Source organism: Typopeltis vanoorti, chromosome 7 (genome assembly GCF_054136105.1).
Source record: "Typopeltis vanoorti isolate ZY-2024b chromosome 7, IOZ_Tvanoo_1.0, whole genome shotgun sequence".
In the NCBI taxonomy this organism is placed as follows: Eukaryota; Metazoa; Arthropoda; class Arachnida; order Uropygi; family Thelyphonidae; genus Typopeltis; species Typopeltis vanoorti.
The window spans coordinates 111089243-111109523 of NC_143555.1; the positions used below are offsets into that span (position 1 = coordinate 111089243).

General features: G+C 34.1%; 1 protein-coding gene across 2 annotated transcripts in view; it reads right to left on the bottom strand.

Moving 5' to 3' along the window:
- Nucleotides 1–20281, bottom strand: part of LOC150104968 (inactive dipeptidyl peptidase 10-like) — a 507986-nt gene that overhangs the window by 30153 nt on the left and 457552 nt on the right. For both annotated transcript variants that reach the window (XM_090395438.1, XM_090395439.1), the window contains exons 12-17: nucleotides 18428–18577; nucleotides 17935–18014; nucleotides 5063–5292; nucleotides 4580–4678; nucleotides 3319–3394; nucleotides 2537–2731 (exon numbers count right to left, since the gene is read on the bottom strand). In XM_090395438.1, the coding sequence (XP_090251564.1) occupies nucleotides 2537–2731; nucleotides 3319–3394; nucleotides 4580–4678; nucleotides 5063–5292; nucleotides 17935–18014; nucleotides 18428–18577 (830 nt within the window). The remainder of the gene's footprint in view (nucleotides 1–2536; nucleotides 2732–3318; nucleotides 3395–4579; nucleotides 4679–5062; nucleotides 5293–17934; nucleotides 18015–18427; nucleotides 18578–20281) is intronic.

Here is a 20281-nt window from a genome sequence, read left to right on the forward strand (position 1 = left end):
AATTTTTTTATAAAATAAAAATCAATCAATCAATAAAGTTTTTCATTTCCCCAAGAGATTAGGCAGTACTCTTTCTGCCCTACCTTTTTTTTATTTTTATTTTTTTTTGAAACTGGTTATAGCCAGCAATCATTCTCAATTTCTCGCCATCAGAGAGGTTAAGCGCCTTCCCTGTATCTGAGAAAGATAAGCGATGGTGCTCCTAACTTCAACTAATATTTATTTATTTGTGTGTGTGTGTGTGTGTGTGTGTGTGTGTGTGTGCGTGTGCGTGCGTGAGTGCGTGTGTGTGTGCGCGCGCGCTTGTATTTGATCTACAATCGAATCTTCTAAGATGTGGAATTAAAAACGTAAGCTTCTTCGGACAAAGCAAAAAAAACTAATTTCTTGCTTGCTTGTTCTAAGGTTCAACTAACTATGGAATTAGCCGAAAATAAGCGTACAAAAAATTCCGGTAGTCGATGACCAAAAGCTATATAGTAGTTCCCCCACCCCCCTTATTCCCGGGAGATAGGTTCCAAGACCCCCCCCCCCGCCCTGTATATATAGAGGGTTCGGATAGTACCGAACCTTATGTATACCGTGTTTTTTCCTATACATACATACATACATACTTATGATAAAGTTTAATGTATAAATTAGGCACAGTAAGAGATTAACAGTCTCCATAGTTCAGTTTGTATAGACGAAGCCCTTTGGTGGGAAAGACCTGGGTTCGATTCTCGTCAGTACGTGAGGAACCTTTATCTTGTCTCTTTCGACTAAAGGTGAGTTAGCTGGTCTCATACGAAGGTAGGTTCAACTGGGGGAGGTTCGCCCGGAAACTCGGGTTTTTCGTCCCCCCGAAACAGGCAAACCGGCCCGTGAACACACGCATCAACAGACACAGAACACACCGAGAGGCATAGGATTAACCACCTTATCCTCGATACGGTAGTGGTTAAGTGAATAGAAATCCTCGACACAGCAAGGTAAACGAGGAGGGAAGGAATAAGAAAGAAAGAAACAACAATAACTAATAAAATAGGACAATTATAGCAATTTATTGCAATAAACGTTATCTGAATGCGAATGGAATCTTAGCAACCTCAGCATACGTTTTATTATTATTATTATTATTATTATTTATTATTTTATTAAGTCGAGAACTTTCACCTTTTCACTTAAGAGGAAGCACTTTATGGCTTCTCTTTGGCATATCCGCATTGCCAGCATCACTACTCTTGCACTTTGGGGCCATTGTGAAGTAAAATAAGGGTTACTTGAACACAAGCACTGCGATACCGCGACAGTCGATCTAATAACCGAGAACTACTCCGAATGTCGCGCCATTTAAAACATAAATAGTTTATTTCTGGAATTTTCCATTTAATATTTTCGAATCGGGGTTAACAGAGGATAACTGAAACCGCGGATAAGGGGGGGGGGGGAGATTACGGTAGTCTTTCTTTTGCTCATGGGAGTCATCACAAAACTACAGAACTTGTTTTATTTTACTGATGATACCCATCGTTTGGAAAGACCAGGGTTAGAATCCTGTCTAGGAGGCAAAGAACCTTTGTCAGGGCTTTTCAACTGAACAATAGCTAGCCGGTCTCATACGGGGGGGGGGGGGTTCTTCCAGGAAACTCGGGTGTTTCATTCCGCAAATCCAGCCAAAAGAACGAGCACAGTTCGATATGAACTGGAAAACTCGGTTTCCCAGGCTAAAAACCGAGTTATCAGAGCAATAATTAGGTTTCCAGTTAGCCTAGTCACGTGGTTGTGACAGACCATTGAGCTTAACACAAGAAAGGAAACGGGATTCATTGATTCAACGGTCAACTCACAGCTATTGCTCGATCCTTGAGTAACATTTGTGAACCTAAACTGCGCAACAAAACGGTGATATTCGTTAACCACTTTCACAGTGTTGCATGGCTTATGTACGAAGCAATGTTCAACGACTTCTGTAAGTACAAGTAAACAACATCACTTCATCACGACCATTATATGGTGCCTGTAGGCAATCGCTATTTTGCCTCGCCTAAATTCAAGAACATATGTAAAATTAAAAACAAAACGCGGTCTTTTTATGGATGAGATATAATTTTGCCGCTTTCCAAACTTGCATCTCGTAGGCATCACATTTTGGTGCGTGATTGTACTTTGACAAAACCTAAATTTAGCCTTTAAACAAAAATATTTTCGTTAAGCACTTTGAAATGACATAACAAAAACATTTAACCATGTCTTTGCTTTGCAAGAATTATGGATCATTTTTAAAATTGCAGGAGAGGAAAAAAGTGAAATGACTAAATAAATTGCATGTGAACTAACTAAATAACATCTTCAACAGATAAAGAACTTTTGCAGAAAAGCATGGACAACTTTGAAAACTGTGATTCAATGGAAAATTTGACTATCATCTGCAATGTGTGTGTGTGTGTGTGTGTGTGTGTGTGTGTGTGTGTGTGTGTGTGTGTGTGTGTGTGTGTGTGTGTGTGTGTGTGCATAACTTGGTACCGCAGCATAGGAACATTGTGCATATGAGTACCTGCTTACTGCAATTTGATCTTCCACTTCGATATTACCAAGCTGACGATAAACTTCCCGGACTCGCTTATTGCCTTGATAACCTGATCCACGGCCATCTATATAAGCGTATATGTAATTTTTCTTACTGGCCAAATAGCTACCCCAATTGACTTGGAATTTCTCTGTTACTAGTTGACCACCTGGAGCACCACATCTGAAAAAAAAAAAAAAAAAAAAAAAAAAAAACGATTTAACAACATGTAATCATTACAAATTCTCGACACAAAGGACAACACGATCATTTTATTAATGATAATGAGAAGTGATTCGCATTAACGATCAAACTAAGTCAACTGATATCGACGGACACTCATTTTTATGATATTTAAGTCTTTTTAAGTCTACTTTAGTATAGCAAGCCATAGGATGTTTCTATTTGATTTGATTTTTATGTGGAACCACATTTTTAAAATAAACCATTCATAAAAAAATGAATATCATTTTTCTTAGAGACGTTTCCCTAACTTCACAAGTTCACAGATTAGACTTCAAGAACTGCTGATACGTTTAAGTTAAGCTAAGAACAATGCAGTCGTTTTTAACTTAACCTATCTACCATCTCAGTTCTATTTCCTAGTTTCCAGAACCACGTCACTCTCTCCCTCCCCCCTTACTTAAAACACTCGCCTTCTATAAAGAAAATTAATTCATAGTTAGTCTGATGAACTATATGTTATTATCTTCTAAAAACATTTTGATTTAACAGTGGACTGCTATTTATAAACGAGGTGATCTACTCACACGTGAATGACAAGTGGATATTTGATAATTTCGTTTTCTCGGAGACCAGGAGGAAGATATAAGCGAACATTGGCTTCTGTAAAGAAAGAAAGAAAGAAAGAAAAAAAAATGTAGTATAGCACTAAATAGTATAGTATAGTATTTTGTGACGATATTATTTTGTATACGCAATCAAAATGATTTTGGAGTGAGTTACTATTGCAATTTAAAATATCTGTCAAATGATGATTATAATTAAATCAAATGCATCAGAAATGTTTATTTCACATAAATAAGAAATCGGGTTCGCGCCTTTATAATAAACTCTTCTCCTTGTAATGAACTTTTTACAAATCATTTCTAGCTCAGGGAGAAGAGAAATTTAAAGGAACGACTGGCATCTTCAAGAGTTGGGGTGCAAATTGGCAAAGAGTCAAACAACACTTTTGCTTGATAATTTAAAAAAAAAAAAATTACAAATAAATCATTTTTAACACAGATAGGACAACAGAGTCCTTGGGAATATTTTTGACATCCCACTCATCACATGTAATTTTTATTTTTCTACGCTTTCAGTCAAGAACAAATTCAAGAACACGTGTGGTGTACAACAAACGTTGGTGGCGGTCGCAAAGTATATATAAAAAAATAATAATAAACCTTATGACCACATTCCGTCCCCCCCCCCCCCACACACAAACAGACTTGACTCTCACATAGAGTTGTTTTTGACAGAAGTTTCACAAATTTAACAAGGAAAATTATTTTTATTAATTTCATTTCATTTCGTTTAATTACAATCATCATTTGACAGGCGCAATTAGCTAAATTTCCAATAATAAAATAGCTAAATAGCGCCTGAAGAAATTTCAGAGTGTCGTGTTTGAAATATTCCCAAGGTTTCGGTTTGATTCAAATATGATTTTGGAGTTATTATTATAATTTAAAATATCTGTCAAATGATCATTGTAATTAAATGAAATGAAAATTAAATGTTTTTAAATTTACTTTTGGTTTTTAAGACCATACTGAGGGGACCGAAGGTGAATGGCATTGCATCTGAAGGTGAAAATCACCTACTCTTACTTTTTTTTTTTTGACAGCTGTGATTCAATTGCCAAAATCGAAAAAAAAAACAATATATAGCTTTATTGACTCACTCAGCAGGCAAAAATATAAACATAACATCAATCGTGAAGTATAAGTACAGAATGTGTGTATGAAGTAAGATAATTAAGACATTTTATTTAAGAAACTAATAAACCAAGACAAAATAACTTACCGTAGCTTCCTTTCAAATGTACTTGAAAAGTTTTAATCTGAGGCAATGCTCGGCTGTCCAACAATTCCTGAAGATCGTCATTACTGTCCAGGACTTCCTCTAAGGGTAGACGGTCGAATGTAGAATGAATTAGTACCAAAGGCTTTAACTAGTAGGGGAAATCCTAAATATTAATATGCGAGCATGCACTAGCTTATGAAAAAAAAAAAAAAAGCCCGTTACTGATATTACAAAGAACAGATTTAAACAAAGGGTAGGGAAAAGCATAGCAGTAAACATTCCGAAAAACACCACTAATCAAACAGCATTGGAACAAACACTCTTCTATACAGAGACGGGTAAACTGTTACACTATACTGAGTGATCAGTGAGATTGTATGAATTTCAGTGAAGACCACGTACATGATTAGGAACGCCGATATGTTGCCGTGATTATAAATTGGTATACAATAATTTAGATCAATGTAATAAAGGGCTACTCACCATAAGGACTATCTTCGGTCGATCTGAGGAAGATGATCGGTACTCCTGGTCCAAGACACTCCAGGATGTAATATCTATTGCCCGGGCTAAAGACTGCATTATTGTATAAGCAACTTTCTCCTAACTCGCACGTTAAACACGTTCTCTCTCTAGGATTGTCGGAAAGCATGTCGGTGACGGCGAACAAATGCCTTTGCTCTGGTGCCCCTTGTAAAGTAGTCAGGTAATAACTGGAAGATTGCATCAAGATCAAATGGACTAATGTAGAAAGGGGTTAGCAATCTTTATGTATAATCTGTTCTAATAAAACTAAGAAAAAAAAAAGGGAAAAAAAAAAAGCAAAATGTGCGTCAATTTTCATAGTGCGGTAGAAACAAGCGGAAGGGTGCTCATCTCTCTTTCTCAGGCAATTAAGGATGGCGGTGTGAATAATCAAATTCTCATTCTCAATTGTTGTCTCTAATGATAAGTGCTTCACATTTTCATCTCTGGGCAAGTGTGACGCTAGTGAGTTTGGGTGATTGTTTCGGGAGGCAAACGTAATTGCAGCACATGCTGCAAATGGTGTGCGTATGATCAAAATTATGTTGAAGATGTATCTACGAGTGAATACGAGGCTTCACTGTATCTAGGTTTCTGAGCATGAAGTGAATGAAATTATGAAAACTTGCTATTTCAACGACTTAAACCCCGTTATATTATATTTGGTTATTTTTTCCTTCTAATTATTAAAAAAAAAAAAAAAACAGAATATGAAATCTAGATCAACAACAACATCCTTCGAGTGTCAAAGTATGAGAACTCCACATAAAATAACCTTACACATTTTTCCGAACAAAAACCCATAAGAAACTAACGCTCATTATCTGAAATTGTTATGAATATTCCAAAATCTGTAGCAACGTCTCAAAATTTGAAACAATAGAAACAACATTTTAGCCATCCATAATTTTTCATGTTTCTTTTCCAGACGCGAGTATTCTGGAAAAGCGAGTATTCTACAAGATCATTCTAAAAGCATAATCACAAATATTCTTGAGATCTAGTGATTAGAAAGAGTCATCAATCACCGATCAGTTTGCCTTTGTACCGCAAAGTAAATAAATCTAACCTTCTGCTGGAATATGCCAAACAAATTCCTGAAGAAGGCTTCGTGATCTATGGAAATACCAGAATCTTTCCCCATTGGAAGGAGGCATGGAAAGGTGTGGAATTCATCGGCTGTTGCCACGTGTGTATCAAGTAAAGAAAGCATAGTGAATAAGACTTGTGCCATTTTCGACTGGAAGCCGGTTGGCAATATCTAAGTCACTGAAATACAAAAGTGGAAGCCTCCATTTCTTCTGTGCTACATTTTCACATAATCAGAATGCATGTCGCTTATACAGAAAGAGAAACGTGCCAGGAAGAGATCTGTATCTCCCTCTCCTGAGAGCCATGCACACAGATTAGATGTCACAAGATTCATAACTGAATATATTACATTACAGTTTCAGCGATTAGGCATTTCCATTTTTCTGTCCAGTACCAGTGCTTTACTGTTATTATTACTATTCAGAACGAACAATGAGCCGAGTGTGTTATTTTGTCGATTGTGTGTTCTCTGGATAGTTTGTCTGTCTCTATCGTAGAAGGAAAAACACGAGTTTCCGGCTAACTCAAGTAAAAAGCCTTTATAAATGTTTCTCGAGTCCTTGATTGAGTTGGAATCCAGGCCTTCCATACAGAGTTCCATCTTTAAAACATTGGGATATCGGGCTCAACATTATTTTGAGACTCTTTTACGCAAATAACAAAAAGCCTTCGTTATAATAATAATAATAATAATAATAATAATAATAATAAATTGTAACGAAAAATTCAGGTAAGGGGCCTGTTTCGAAGGTTCCTTCAAAATCTGTGACTAGTTTTCAACTGAATGTTGTGAAGCTCGAAAAGTTAAAATTCCATTATAATTCTTTCATACATTTAGAACTTCAGTTAGCAGGATGAAACTGCTTCAAGCATTTTTCATTGATTCCGAAATTTTTATTTATTGTGACTCTTCCCCACTCGTGCACCGCAGTTACAGAGTGTACAAAGTGATTACAAATCAGTCAAACGACTGTTACTGATTTGGACACAATTTGAATAGATAGTATAGTAATGATTATGAAAAAAAACTTCCATCTCGCCGTTTCTGTATGTTTAGAATGGCTTCGAGATAACATGCTGATAAAAGAGATGCGACTCGCGATTTGGTTTCATAAATTCTAAGTTTGAGAACTCGTTCTTGGGGTCATGTGGAATTTTCGCATACTGGAAACAGCCCACTTATATGCATACAGAGACTTGACGGGTTTGTTTTATTATTATTTTCTGTTATTTCTGTGAACAGTAATAAAAATTGATAGGTCAACAGTACGCAGGCAAAAGTTTCCCTGTTCAGTTTCACTCGATGAAGGATCAGAACCAAATAATATTTAAAATAATCAGGATAATCCAATTCTGTAGAAATAAATCATAATACCGTGATGTTTGCTCTTTGATTCATAATATTTTTTTTTCACTTTGAATCCATCATATTATTTTTTTTTCGGAAAAATAAAGATTAAGGGCATAAATAAAAAATAATAATAATAATAATACGATGCTTTATAATGAATAGCATCCACACACCGTTTGCCGATCGGAACTTTCAATAGAATTTTCTAGTTTGTGCAGTTTCATCAACATTTACGTAGAATGGAAGCAGAAAATGGCCCGCATTCCAGATCTGTAAATTTGTAGAAATGTCTACGAATTTCAAAACAACATTTTAAAAATGCGTTCTTTATATCAACATATATACATATATAACAAATCACCATCCAGCGGTGGTGATTTGTTATTAAAATAGTTTCTATCACGCGAAAGGAATTTAAGCTGGTGTCAATATAAAGCAGCTTTATAGAAATATTCATTTTCCACACCGTGAGCCTCTGAGTTTTCTGATATGAATAACTTTGACTAGAAAAAAAATGCTTGTTGCCCATTCATCTAAAAGTGACATACACTCGCGTTTGTAATGAACTATATTTTCTTTCTCACAATTAATTCGTAAATTATATTTAAACCATATTTTCCTTAATTATTACAAACATTTTCAAAAAATATTTCATTTTAACATTGTGTCGTTTTAAACTTCCATCGATCAATATTTAAAAGCGTAAAGTAGAGTATGCATATTGGTAAGAATCACTTCAAAGTCTACACAATTTTTTTATAATTTCTTAACAAGGATCTCTCATCCCTCTGGAATTAAACCTCATCCGTATTTACAAAGGACTTCAGTGGGCAAATAACGCAAAAAAAAAGTTTGCCTCGCAGAAATAATGCTGATAATCTATAATTAATTTATTTTACGTGCTTGGAAAGTTACTTCGAAGTTCATCAACATGCATATTAAAGATTTAGGCCCAGCATGGCCTGTTCCGGCCTCAGAAGTCATCGTTGAATGGTTTCAGAGGACGTCCTGGTTTTCTTTTTCCTAATGGCTTGTACTTTAAGGCTTGTTTTGGAAATCTTTCTGTTTTCATTCTTTGAACGTGTTCCACCCATTTATGTTCATATTTTTTAATTTTTTCTATTACTGGTTCTTGGTTTAATTCTTTCATACTTTCTTCGTTTCTTTTGTGATTAAATAGGGTATACTTTGCAGTTTTTCTCATAAACTTCATTTCTGCTGTTATTAATGTTTGTTTGTCTTTTTGTTTTATTGTCCAGATTTCGCTTCCATACATTAAGACCGGTAGGGCTAATGTATTGTATACTTTTAGTCTGGTTTATTTTTGAACTAGGTTTGGTTTAAATATAGAGATAATTACACCTGTTATTTTTAAATATTTTGCAATTTTTACGTTTATATCTTTTTCATTTTCATATGTGATCATACATCCTAGGTAATTAAATGAATTCATCACCTGTTCTAAGAATCTTGTTATTTATTACTATTTTAGTTCTTGCTGGATCTTGTCCTTTAAAGGCCATAGTTTTTGATTTTTCTGTTGATATTATCATACCATAATCTTTGGATATCTCATTTAGATCTAAAATGGCTTTCTGTAGTTTATCTTCAGAATTTGTAATTATTATTTGATCGTCGGCAAAGAGGATAGTGTTTAAGTTCACTGTAGGAGAAAGTTTAATACCTTGATGGAAATTTTTATTCCATTTTATTATTATTTCATTTAAGTAAATATTAAAAAGAGTTGCTGAGAGGGGACATCCCTGTAGGACCCCTTGGTTTATCTATCTCGTATATGATAACTCGTGATTTAATCTTATTTGTATTTGATTATTTTCATATATATTTGTGATAGCTTTTAGGATATTATTTGGTATTTGTCTTTCTTTTAATATGTTAAATAATATGGTTCTTTTAACTTTGTCAAATGCTTTTTCAAAGTCAATAAATGCAATATGTCTTTCTAAATTGTATTCTCTTCTTTTCTCTATTATTAATTTCAGGCAAAAGGCCGGGTCTATACATGATCGTCCTTTTCTAAATCCATTCTGCACTTATAAAATAAAGTTTTCGGAATATTTCATTAGTTTGCTATTTAAGATTCTGCTATATATTTTGTAACAGGAATTTAGTATACCGATACCTCTATAGTTTTTAGGGTCATCTGTATTACCTTTTTTAAAGAGAGGAATCACAATTGTTTTTTCCATTCCATTAGGGGAGATACCAGTTGAATAAAGTTTATTTAAAAATAATAAGAGTCTTTGAATCTTTTGAATCTTGTTCCTGCGTATTTATATAGTTCTGAACCTAGCTTTATCTTCTCCAGGTGATTTTCCGTTTGTTGTTTATTTCAGGCTGATTTCTAATTCTTCTTTAGTTATTTCCTTTTCATTAATTGTTTGCCAATTGTCTTTTTTAAAATATTTGTCTGTCCAAAATTCTGTGTAGTAATTTACAAATTCTTCTAGTTTCAATTCAGTGTTTAATTTTATGTTTTCTTTGGTATCTGCATTTAAGTGTTTCAAAATTTTATATACTTTGGGTCTTATTTTATATAAATCATGTTCTAAATTAGAAACAAATTTGTTCCATGATTCTCTATGTCTTTTTCTGACTTCTCTTTTAGCTATGGCTCGTATTCTTTTATATTCTATTTCATCTTCTAATCTTTTACTGCTTAACCATTTGTGATAGGCTTCTTTTTTCTTTTTGATTATTTCTTTGATTGTATCATCATAGATCTTCAGTTTTTTCCTTTTATTGAATTTTTTGGTCTTTCCTAAGCTTTCATTTGCTGCTGCATTTAGTATCGTTTTTATATTAAGCCATTCTATTTCTATTTCTTCATTTTGTTTTATCTTATCTAGATATTGGTTAATTCTTTGTTCATATAGCCATTGTACATTTGTGTCATTCAATAGTCTCGTTTTATAAACAAATGTTTCAATTTTTCTTTCTGTTCTTGTTACTTGTAGCCATTTAGGTGGTAATCTTAATTTTATTTTAACAAGGAAGTGGTCACTGCTTATTTCATATCCTCTATGAAGTCTAACATCTAGTGAAAATTTTGATGTGTTTTCATTTAGTATAAAGTAATCCAATATTGATTTCCATTCTCTTGCTGCCCAAGTATATTTATGTATGTCTTTATGTTTATAGAAGGAATTCATTATTTTTAGGTTATGATAAACTACAAAGTCAATTAATTTTTTACCATTACTGTTTAGAGTGTGTTCTCCATGTATTACTTTATTATTCTTTATTTTCGTGTTTCCAATTTTTGCATTTAAGTCTCCTGCTAAAATTAGGTAATCATTTTTATTTATTTTATTATATATGTTTTGTAGCTGATTATAAAAATCAATATTATCTTGTTCTCTTCCCTCTTCTGGGACATATAAACCAATTATTGTCAAATAGCCTCTATCTATTTTTATTCTAGCTTCTATTAGTCTTTCATTCCATAATTTATAATGTTTTAACTGTTTTGAAAGGGGTTTATGAATCCAAATCATGACTCCTGCTTGTGCTCTTTGGTCTCTGTCGACTCCACTGTATATCACATTAAAATTTTCAGTTCTCATGGTTCCTTTTAATTTCGTTTTTGTTTCAGTGATTACTGCTATTTTAAAATTTCTTTCATTTAATAATTGGTCTAATTCTATTTCTATATGCTATTCCTCTTACATTCCAGTTTGCTATGTGTATTATATTTTGTCGTTTCCATTTTTGTTTTACCTTTTCCATTCCAGGGTCGATTCCTATAGATTCAGTCCGATTATCTTTTTCTGTCAGCTTACTAATAGAATTATGTTCTCCATGTCAGGGGACTAGCCTGACGATGGAATAGTTCAGTTGTAGGGCTGCTACCTTAAGGCTTCTGAACTAGCCTTCTTCCGAATTTAAACCCATAGGAGGAATAGGGTATATTGAAGAGGAAAAGAGTAGATTATAGAGGAATTATAGTAAGATTTATAGAGAGGACATAGTTGTAAGGCCAGAAATTACCCCATGGCCCTCGAGTACTCTAATATCATAGGGGTCATAAAATAAGAAGATTTGGCTGATAAGGCCTTATAGGAAAGATTAAAGTAAGTGGATCTTCCTCAAAGTAGTAGAAGGAGAGGATAGATCCAGCTAGGGGTGCATGGGAGTGCCGCTTCCCTTACAATCAAGATGATTACCCCTTATGGCCCTGTTGGTCCACGAGTCCTTATTCAGTATATTCGGACCATCCCACCATATATATACACACACACACACACACACACACATGGTGGGCTCCCCTATCCGCCGCCACCCAGGGGACGCGCTCTCTAGGGGTTGCAGGGTTCCCCGAGAGCCTTCGAAGTTAAAATAGGTATATTTTCATACTGAACATAGGTATATTTTCTGATAGATACGAATCGTACTTTCACGGAAAATAAACTAGATGTTGTTATTTAGAATCATAAAGTTCAATAGCAGGTGTTGGAATTTTATAGTCTGCGGACGGAATGATTATTATATTTATTTTAGCTTCTCAAATTCGCCGTGTAGCATGTTCATCTGGCTTATTTTTGGAAAGTGAAAAGAAGCAGAAGCTGAGGAAAAAGGGTTGTTTGGTGAATTCGGAAGATGCTTTCATCATGTTACTGTATATTCGAATCGGACCACTCAATACCTAACATGAAAAGAAAATTCTAAAATAAAACAGAAGTATATATATACACGCGCACGCGCGCGCGCGCGCGTGTGTGTGTGTGTGTGCGCGCGCGTTGCAATTTCACTGCAAATCAGTTCAGTGGTATTCTCTACATATGAGAATATAAATATCCATCTTCAGAACTTATTTAGCTAATACTTTGTTCTATTTTGGGAGTTGGTTGGATTTTTTAACTCACGAAAATTTAAGATTTTTTTTTTTTTTTCCTTGTGAAAATTACCGTAGTTTTCATGATTTTAATTCATTTACCTCTTATTCAAAAAAAAAAAAAAAAAAAAAAAACAGCGCAGATCACTGTTTTATAAATATAGCAATTTGTTTAATTAAAGAATGAAGAGTATTTTTTACGATATTGACATATACGTAACGAATTGGTAGCGTTAAGAAAGAGATGTGCATCTCTAGACCAGTCAGAAAACCTGGATTCGAATTTTTGACATACATACAAAGACTTTTCAAATGAAGGTGAACTGGTTTCACGCGCAAGTGGCAGGTTTTTACCCCTGTTTTATATTCGGATTTTTATTTCGACAAAATTGATTCTATATATGCGGTAGTAAATAAGTAGCTTAGGCGTTTGCCTGCTTTCACCATAAGATGTCTACCATAATGAAAAGACGCAACGTCCTCTTTCATGAACATCAGTTTTCCTCAAAATAAAGGATTTTTTTTATTGCACAGGCACAGAAATGAGCCAAGCTAAAATCTTTCATTGACTGAAAATCTAATTCAGCTTGATAATAATAATAATACTAGTCCACCAATGATCACAGATCATTGATATTATTGTAATCATTATGTTTCTAATTGAATATGAAACCGGGCAGACTAATAAAAGCTTTATGCATTCATTAGAGTCATTCATTAAACGCACTTGAAAATGAAATGAAAATAATCGGGGAACGATCGTATCCGCAATTGGTTATGCATCGGATTTCAACGGTTCCTGGGCTGTCTATCATCTTCATCACAACCATCAACAATTGAGGTAATTAAGAACCTGATTCCAAGTTGTCTAGAACGTTGAGCTCGATCATAATTTATGAAACGCTCACTGAGAAAGAGCATAGAAAGTTCTAACGAGGATGGGAAGGGGTAGAATGTCTGACGTAACAAAAAAAAAAAGTTTTCACATCTATTTCTCTCATTTTTTCTCTAATACAATCCTAAACATGAATCTTAAAAGGAGCAATAACCAATTTAATTCAAACGGAAATTGATTAATCAATTAAAAATTGAATGATTATTGTCTCATCCTCCCCGTAATGCTCAATGATCTGTCATGGCTAAATAACTTAGCGCCAGAGATTAGAGCGACTAATTCTATCTATATAGTTTGCTTATGCTCATTAATTGCATGTATTCTCAGGCTTGTGTGCTTTTGGGAAATCAAAAAACCTTACTTTTTTAGGAACAAACCACTGCTACCTCCATATGGAGACTGGTTAACTTAACTTTGTCTTTATAAAGGTTCTTCCTTACATGGGATTCGAATTCGGGCCTTTTCAATTAAAGGGCAACATTACAATGTAGATTACCGAACCTGCTGTACTTAAAGACGTGTAAGTTGATGTTCCTGATATAATAACGACACCACTGATACTCCACAAACATTGGAATTATAAGTCTGATACTACCATGCTGTAATACAGCATGGTAGTATGCTGTAATACAGCATGGTAGACTGTTGCATAAACTGGAGAACATGAGTTTGAGTTATAGAATATTAGCATGGATAAGAGGATGGCTGACTGACAGATATCAAAAAGTATACGAGGGATGTGAGTCTGCAAGATCTAAAGTAACCAGTGGTATACCACAAGGATCAGTGCTTGGTCCACTGTTATTCAATCTGTACATTAATGATATTGGGAAGGATTTGACAAGCGACAAACAGCTATTTGCTGATGATGCAAAGATAGTTAAGATAATCAGGAATGTTGCTGATTTGCAGTATACTTGCAGAATGATTTGAATAGCCAGGAATTGTGGGCATGGGAAAATCGATGTCAGTAAATGTAAAGTCATTCACTTCGGCGTGATTAGATATCCAATGTCGTATTATATTGGTGGGATTATGCTAGATGAAACTGATGAGTATAGGGATCTTGGAGTGTTAGTAGATAGGCTGAAGTTCAGGTGCCATGTAGCAAAGACTGTAAATACAACAAAAAGATAATTGCAATCCTGAAATGAACGTTCACATGTAAAGGATGTCATTTTGCCTCTTTACAAGGCCTTGATGAGACCTCACTTGGACTATTGTGCACAGGTCTGGTCTCTGTTGTGATTCTGATATAATGGAGAGAGTGCAAAAGGAGAGTGTTAAAAATGATATCAGGATTAGTTATGGAAGACTGATTATGAAGACAGATTGAGAATTTGTAGACTGCAGACACTAGCAACCAGGACAAAGAGGGGTGATATGATTGAGACTTACAAACTTCTGAAAGGGTCATACCGGATTTCAATTGATGGAATTTTTTAATTTATGGAGGGTGAAGGAAAGTACGAGAGGGCATCCTTGGAAGCTAAGAATGAATTCCACTATGAAGGGGGTGAGGACTAGATTTTTCTCTCACAGGGTGTTGCGTGATTGTAATGGATTGCCTTTGGATGTTATGAGTGCAAGCAGTGTGAATGAATTCAAGAATAAGTATGATAGCTGGTGTGTGTAGTATGTGGCCTCCCTCTATGAGTCTGAACTCCCTGGAGGTCTCTGTTAATAATAATAATAAAGAAACGAAGAATATATCTTTAGAATAATCATCCAAGAGAAAGAAATACTTGCATACACCTAACAGGCTTTGAAATTCTTTAACCATAGGAAACATATTGCACTTTTCCTGTAAAAAGCTGCATGTATTTTTCTAAAATCAACCGAAAAAGTTGCAAGAGAATGTAGAACACGTAACCAGGATGAACGCGCAGTTTAATAAACTAACGTGACACTAACGTTACTTTTCCAGTGAATAAAATTTCCACTGGATGAAAATTTAAATGTTCTTTGGACAGATCACGAAAATATAAACTAAAGATATTAAATACAGAATTGTTTTAGTAATTTTAAAATTACCGAAATTTCATTTCATAATTTAATTTATTAAATAAAATAAATTACTGATTATTATAATTGCTAATATTTTTATTATTAAATAAAGTAAGATATTTTATTTTATATTATGAAACCAACATACTATATTTTTATTAGTATTAAAATACTGTATTAACGTTTTATGAAATTTGAGCTTCAGGAGGAAGGGTTCTATATTTTTAATACAATTTTACTTAGAGAGAGAGAGAGAGAGAGAGAGGTGGGGGTGAGGTATTTCGAGACACAATTGTCACCAAAGGAGAGGGAGGGAGGGAGGAATCTAAAGTCGGAAATTTTATTATTCAGTTAATGGACGAGTATTTTTTTAATAGCAGTAACATTGCCTTTCCTATATTTTGCAATAAAAAATAAATTGGTCTGAAAGAACATGCAGAACTGGCATAATCCTGCTTCATGCCCTGCGATAATTTTAAACCACCAAACTCCAAATCTGGTCCAGTGAAATATGGCGTAATAATTTTCAGAGGATTATTCATCAATTTGTGTAGAAGAAGCTTATCTCTGTCAGCAAGCATCCTTTTTTATACAGAACTCGGGAAGAATAATTATCCTGAGGTTAAATTTTTAAGTTCTTGAGGCTGCATGCATCTTGCGCCTGTTTTTTTACGCTTTATTCATGCTCAAGTTTACGGGAACCAACAATAATTCTTTTGTTGCAGGCATTAATATCACTTTTTGTTCCCTCCTCCTCATCACCATTGAAAACATTTTTTCTTTTGTTTTTCAGTCCTTTACCAACTGTGAATTGTGTACAGTATTACGCGTACTAGAATACTGTACACAATTACAAATGGAAAATACTAGAATATTTTCCAGGTCCGATCGACCCATTCTCTAATTCCTTGGTAGAGCTCGTCTTTAAATTACAGAAATGACATAATGTCAATTATTTGAATTTTTAGAGCTCCCCCTACCGGTAAAAAAAGAATGACAGACCTCTCCGTCGTCCGAAATTAGGTAGTTGATAACGAGACCCCAGGGATAACTATTTACATAATGGCAAATTTGAAGCAAATTTTGCCTCTTATAAATTTATAAATTTTCCTCTAAATACTCTTTGTAGACAAATTTGAACCAACTTTTACTCCTAACTTGAAGGGGGGGGGGATTTAGAAAAACTCAATTTTATCTAAATATCGAAATTTTAAAACCATTTTAAATATCGATGGTTTTAAATCCAGTCCAATCCCATCCCATTTTCCACTGACGTTAGGTCCGATGATATTTCAATGCAGTAAGCCGATATTTTTGAAATCTCATTAATGCTACGATAAGATGATTGATTCTATAACCAAGGGAAGGAAATACTAGAGTTTACGAGAAAAACATCCTGTCATCTTCATATGAGACTTGCTGAAAATCCCTTATAAATATTCCTCGTGTCCTAAACAGGATTCGAATGTCTTTTAAATCACAAGGCGTCGTTACTATCGGCTCCGCTATGGAGGAATGGAGCTGGTATAGCAGAACCTGAGTTCAAATCCTTTTCTCTTCATAATTTGCCTTTAAATAATTAAGGCAGATTATGGACAGAAAAGAACATGAATAGACAGTGACATCCAGTGTGATAACTTAGATCTTTCGATATGAAATAAAAGGACAAGAACAGCACTTTGGATGGCAACAGAGAGAGAAAAAACCGAATTATTATCATTAACAGACAACAAAAGAGGAGTAACGAACGCGTCGATCGTGTGTGTGTGCGTGTGTGTGTGTAACAAAAATATTTAATTATACGATTCGTTCAACAAAAGGTGGTAAACCAATCACTCTGCAATACAAAAGTGATTGTTTCACTACATTTTTAAACATTTTTACTGTGATTTATTAAAAAAAAACATACCTAAGGGGAGTTTGAGAAAAACATTTGTTCTGCACTTATTGACACAATAAGAAGTTGAAAACTTTTGACAAACAAAATAATCTAAATTAAAACATTACGATTTGTTAAATATGATATCGGTTTTAGTAATAACAGATTTTATAATGACTATAGACATGAATAAAAGTTTTTTTTTTTTAAATAAAGATAAAAATACTAAAAACACTAGTATATTAATAATGTCTATTACTATAGGAAAAACAAAGAACATTGTTACTGAATATATACAAAATGAAAAGTCATTACTGGTAATAGGAAGTCTGTTTGGACATAAATTTAACTGTGAATGAATTCCTAGGGTTTAGGCAGGCTACTAAGGGAAGAATGAAAACGATCGGATGCCATGTATTTGTGTTTCCTACCTCACACACAATACTGTCATTCTTTTTTTTTTTTTTTTTGTTAATTATGCAAGGAATGCAACCTATGGATCGTCCACTGCGCATGCATCGGGCTAAGTTTTACAGTCCAACTAGAAGGCATGCAGTTCATCTGTTTCTGATATCCATGCCATAATTAAATATCATACACAGGCTATAAGAAAAAAGAGAAATAATTTTTTAAAGAATATTGGAAGACAAAACCAGTTTAAAAAGGATATCAGGTTATAGAAAAAAAAAAAAAAAGCTAGGAAAAAAAAAACATGCTGATGCGATGGTTCAGTATAAGAGACACGGCTCACACTGTATGCTTGTCTTGCAGATGAGCCACAATTTGAGTGACGTCATATTGGCCGTGCGTCAAGAAGTCCTTTCTGTCACTCTGTTCGAAGCGGAACATAATTTAAGACACATGTAAGGTACTTTCATAAATCAATACATTCGATATAAAAGAAATATCAGTTAAAGTTAGTGCAAATATTTAACTTCACCATTACTATAACAACTATTCCAACTAAATAAACCCAAATTATTATTTTTTTTTTTCAAACAGACAAGTCTAAGATAAAGTTACAGTTAAAATAAATAAGTAACAAATGAATTTTAATCCAATGAATTTATTACAACATTCGATATTTAATTACGAACAATCACTTTAACAGAAAAATACAAAAACGGTAAAAACATCAGACAATACATATAATCAGAAGACAGTAATTTAATTACAACTTAAATCATCGATATTACACATGCAATTCAGATAATGACATAAATGAAAGAAAGAAGAACACTTACCCGAAGATCAAACATGGCTACGTGTCGGAAATAGCCTGCTCTGCCATCTGCAACCGGAAGACGTAGGAAATAATGTTGTTTATCAGCGGTAAAGAGAGGAGCTCTGTAGATGTCCACCCACCCTTTTCCATGACTATCTTCCGAGATATGCTATATAATAAACAGGCCCAATGTATATTACATTTTTTTTATTTTTTTATAGGCTATACAATTTAGAAAATAAATTAGAAATTCCAAGCCAATGGACCGGAAATTCTCTCTCTCTCTCTCTCTCTCTCTCTCTCTCTCTCAATGTTTTATTGCAGGATGGCGACTTAAGACATTACTCTAAAATGCTGACGTACGTGGTATGGTGTCGCTTCTTGAAACACCGACAATATAAATGGCCTCATATTAAAACGTCAGAGCGAGTGAATATTTTAGTATGTCGTGATGATGGCACTTTCAAGAGTTTAAGTGTAGTTGAAGATAAATACGCACGCGAGTGAAACTTTTGGAATCATTCCACATTTCAAGTTTTCTTTTATTACACTCTGGTCATAGACGTTTGGTTTGAAAACACGGTACTGCCTTGTCTAGCATAGCAGTTCATAAAGTAACTGAACTGGATGAAGTTGGAAATTTAGTATTGCTGATCCAAAGAAGTATAAAATCTCTTTATATATTTTCGCTTTTCGATAATTTCTACAAAGTATTCACACACTGAAAAATACATTTTTCAGTGTTGATAAAAAGCTTATTTCAGAGTATGTCGTCCACTATCGTACAACACAATATGAATGAAGAGAAAAACAATATTCAGATGACACAAAATAGACCAGATGATTGAATCATATATATCTTCTAGCATCCGCTTTTGACATTTACATCTGCATTTTGCAAAATTAATTCCCGATCCTCTAATGTTTCCGATTCAATATGTGAACTGATGAACTTTAAAATCACTTCGGAAGATTTCCATATTGAACAATCGGAAAAGTAAAGGCCTTCAATAAATATGATTCATTGAATGTAACACAGATCGCAGCACTAATTATTAAACTTATTTTACCGATCGACAAATTATTTTTATATTTCACTTCCTCAACAAGACATTATCTTACATATCGAAAATGGAAAATGGAAAATGCATTATACGCATGGAAAATGCATTATTTATGGTAACGGTCTAGTCCTAAAATGGGGTGTTATTCTCATTCGACCACGAAGATAATTTTCTTTATGTGATGGCAACAAATCTATCATATAATCTGAAATGACTGTCTGCTTTATGAAACGCACACGGAGACCAAAAAAAAAAAACGAGTAGAAAGAAAATGCAACGATTTCAGATTAAAACCCTGTCTCCGCAGCTCCCTTGAATGGTGAATATGATGCTAGAACTCATCGTTAAAATGAAACGGATCTCCATCGCTCGTAAAGGCACGTTTTGAACATTGTACACGATGATCTCTCTCTCTTTTGGAAATCCTGGGATATATACGATGACAGTCCTTCGGGATCTACAGTGTCACCAACTAAAATGATGAGCTGCCATATGTCTTTCGTCTCACTCTATACTGATAAGAAATGGTGTTCTTTTAACGAGATATTCGCCCAAACGTCCCACTCCCCTCAATCGTTTTTGATGATATGTTCCTAAATCTTACGTTTTATATTATTGCAAGATTATCAATTTTATGTTCGGCTTTGCAATTAAATACAGAGATTTGATAAATGCAAAGAAATCGTAAATTTGTGAACAGAAATATAGAATTTAACCAAACTATTCCTCGAATATGTATGCGTCTAGACTCTTCCTTTTGATATGCAAGAAACAATATCCAAGTTGCTTCTAATGTCTACGTACAAAAA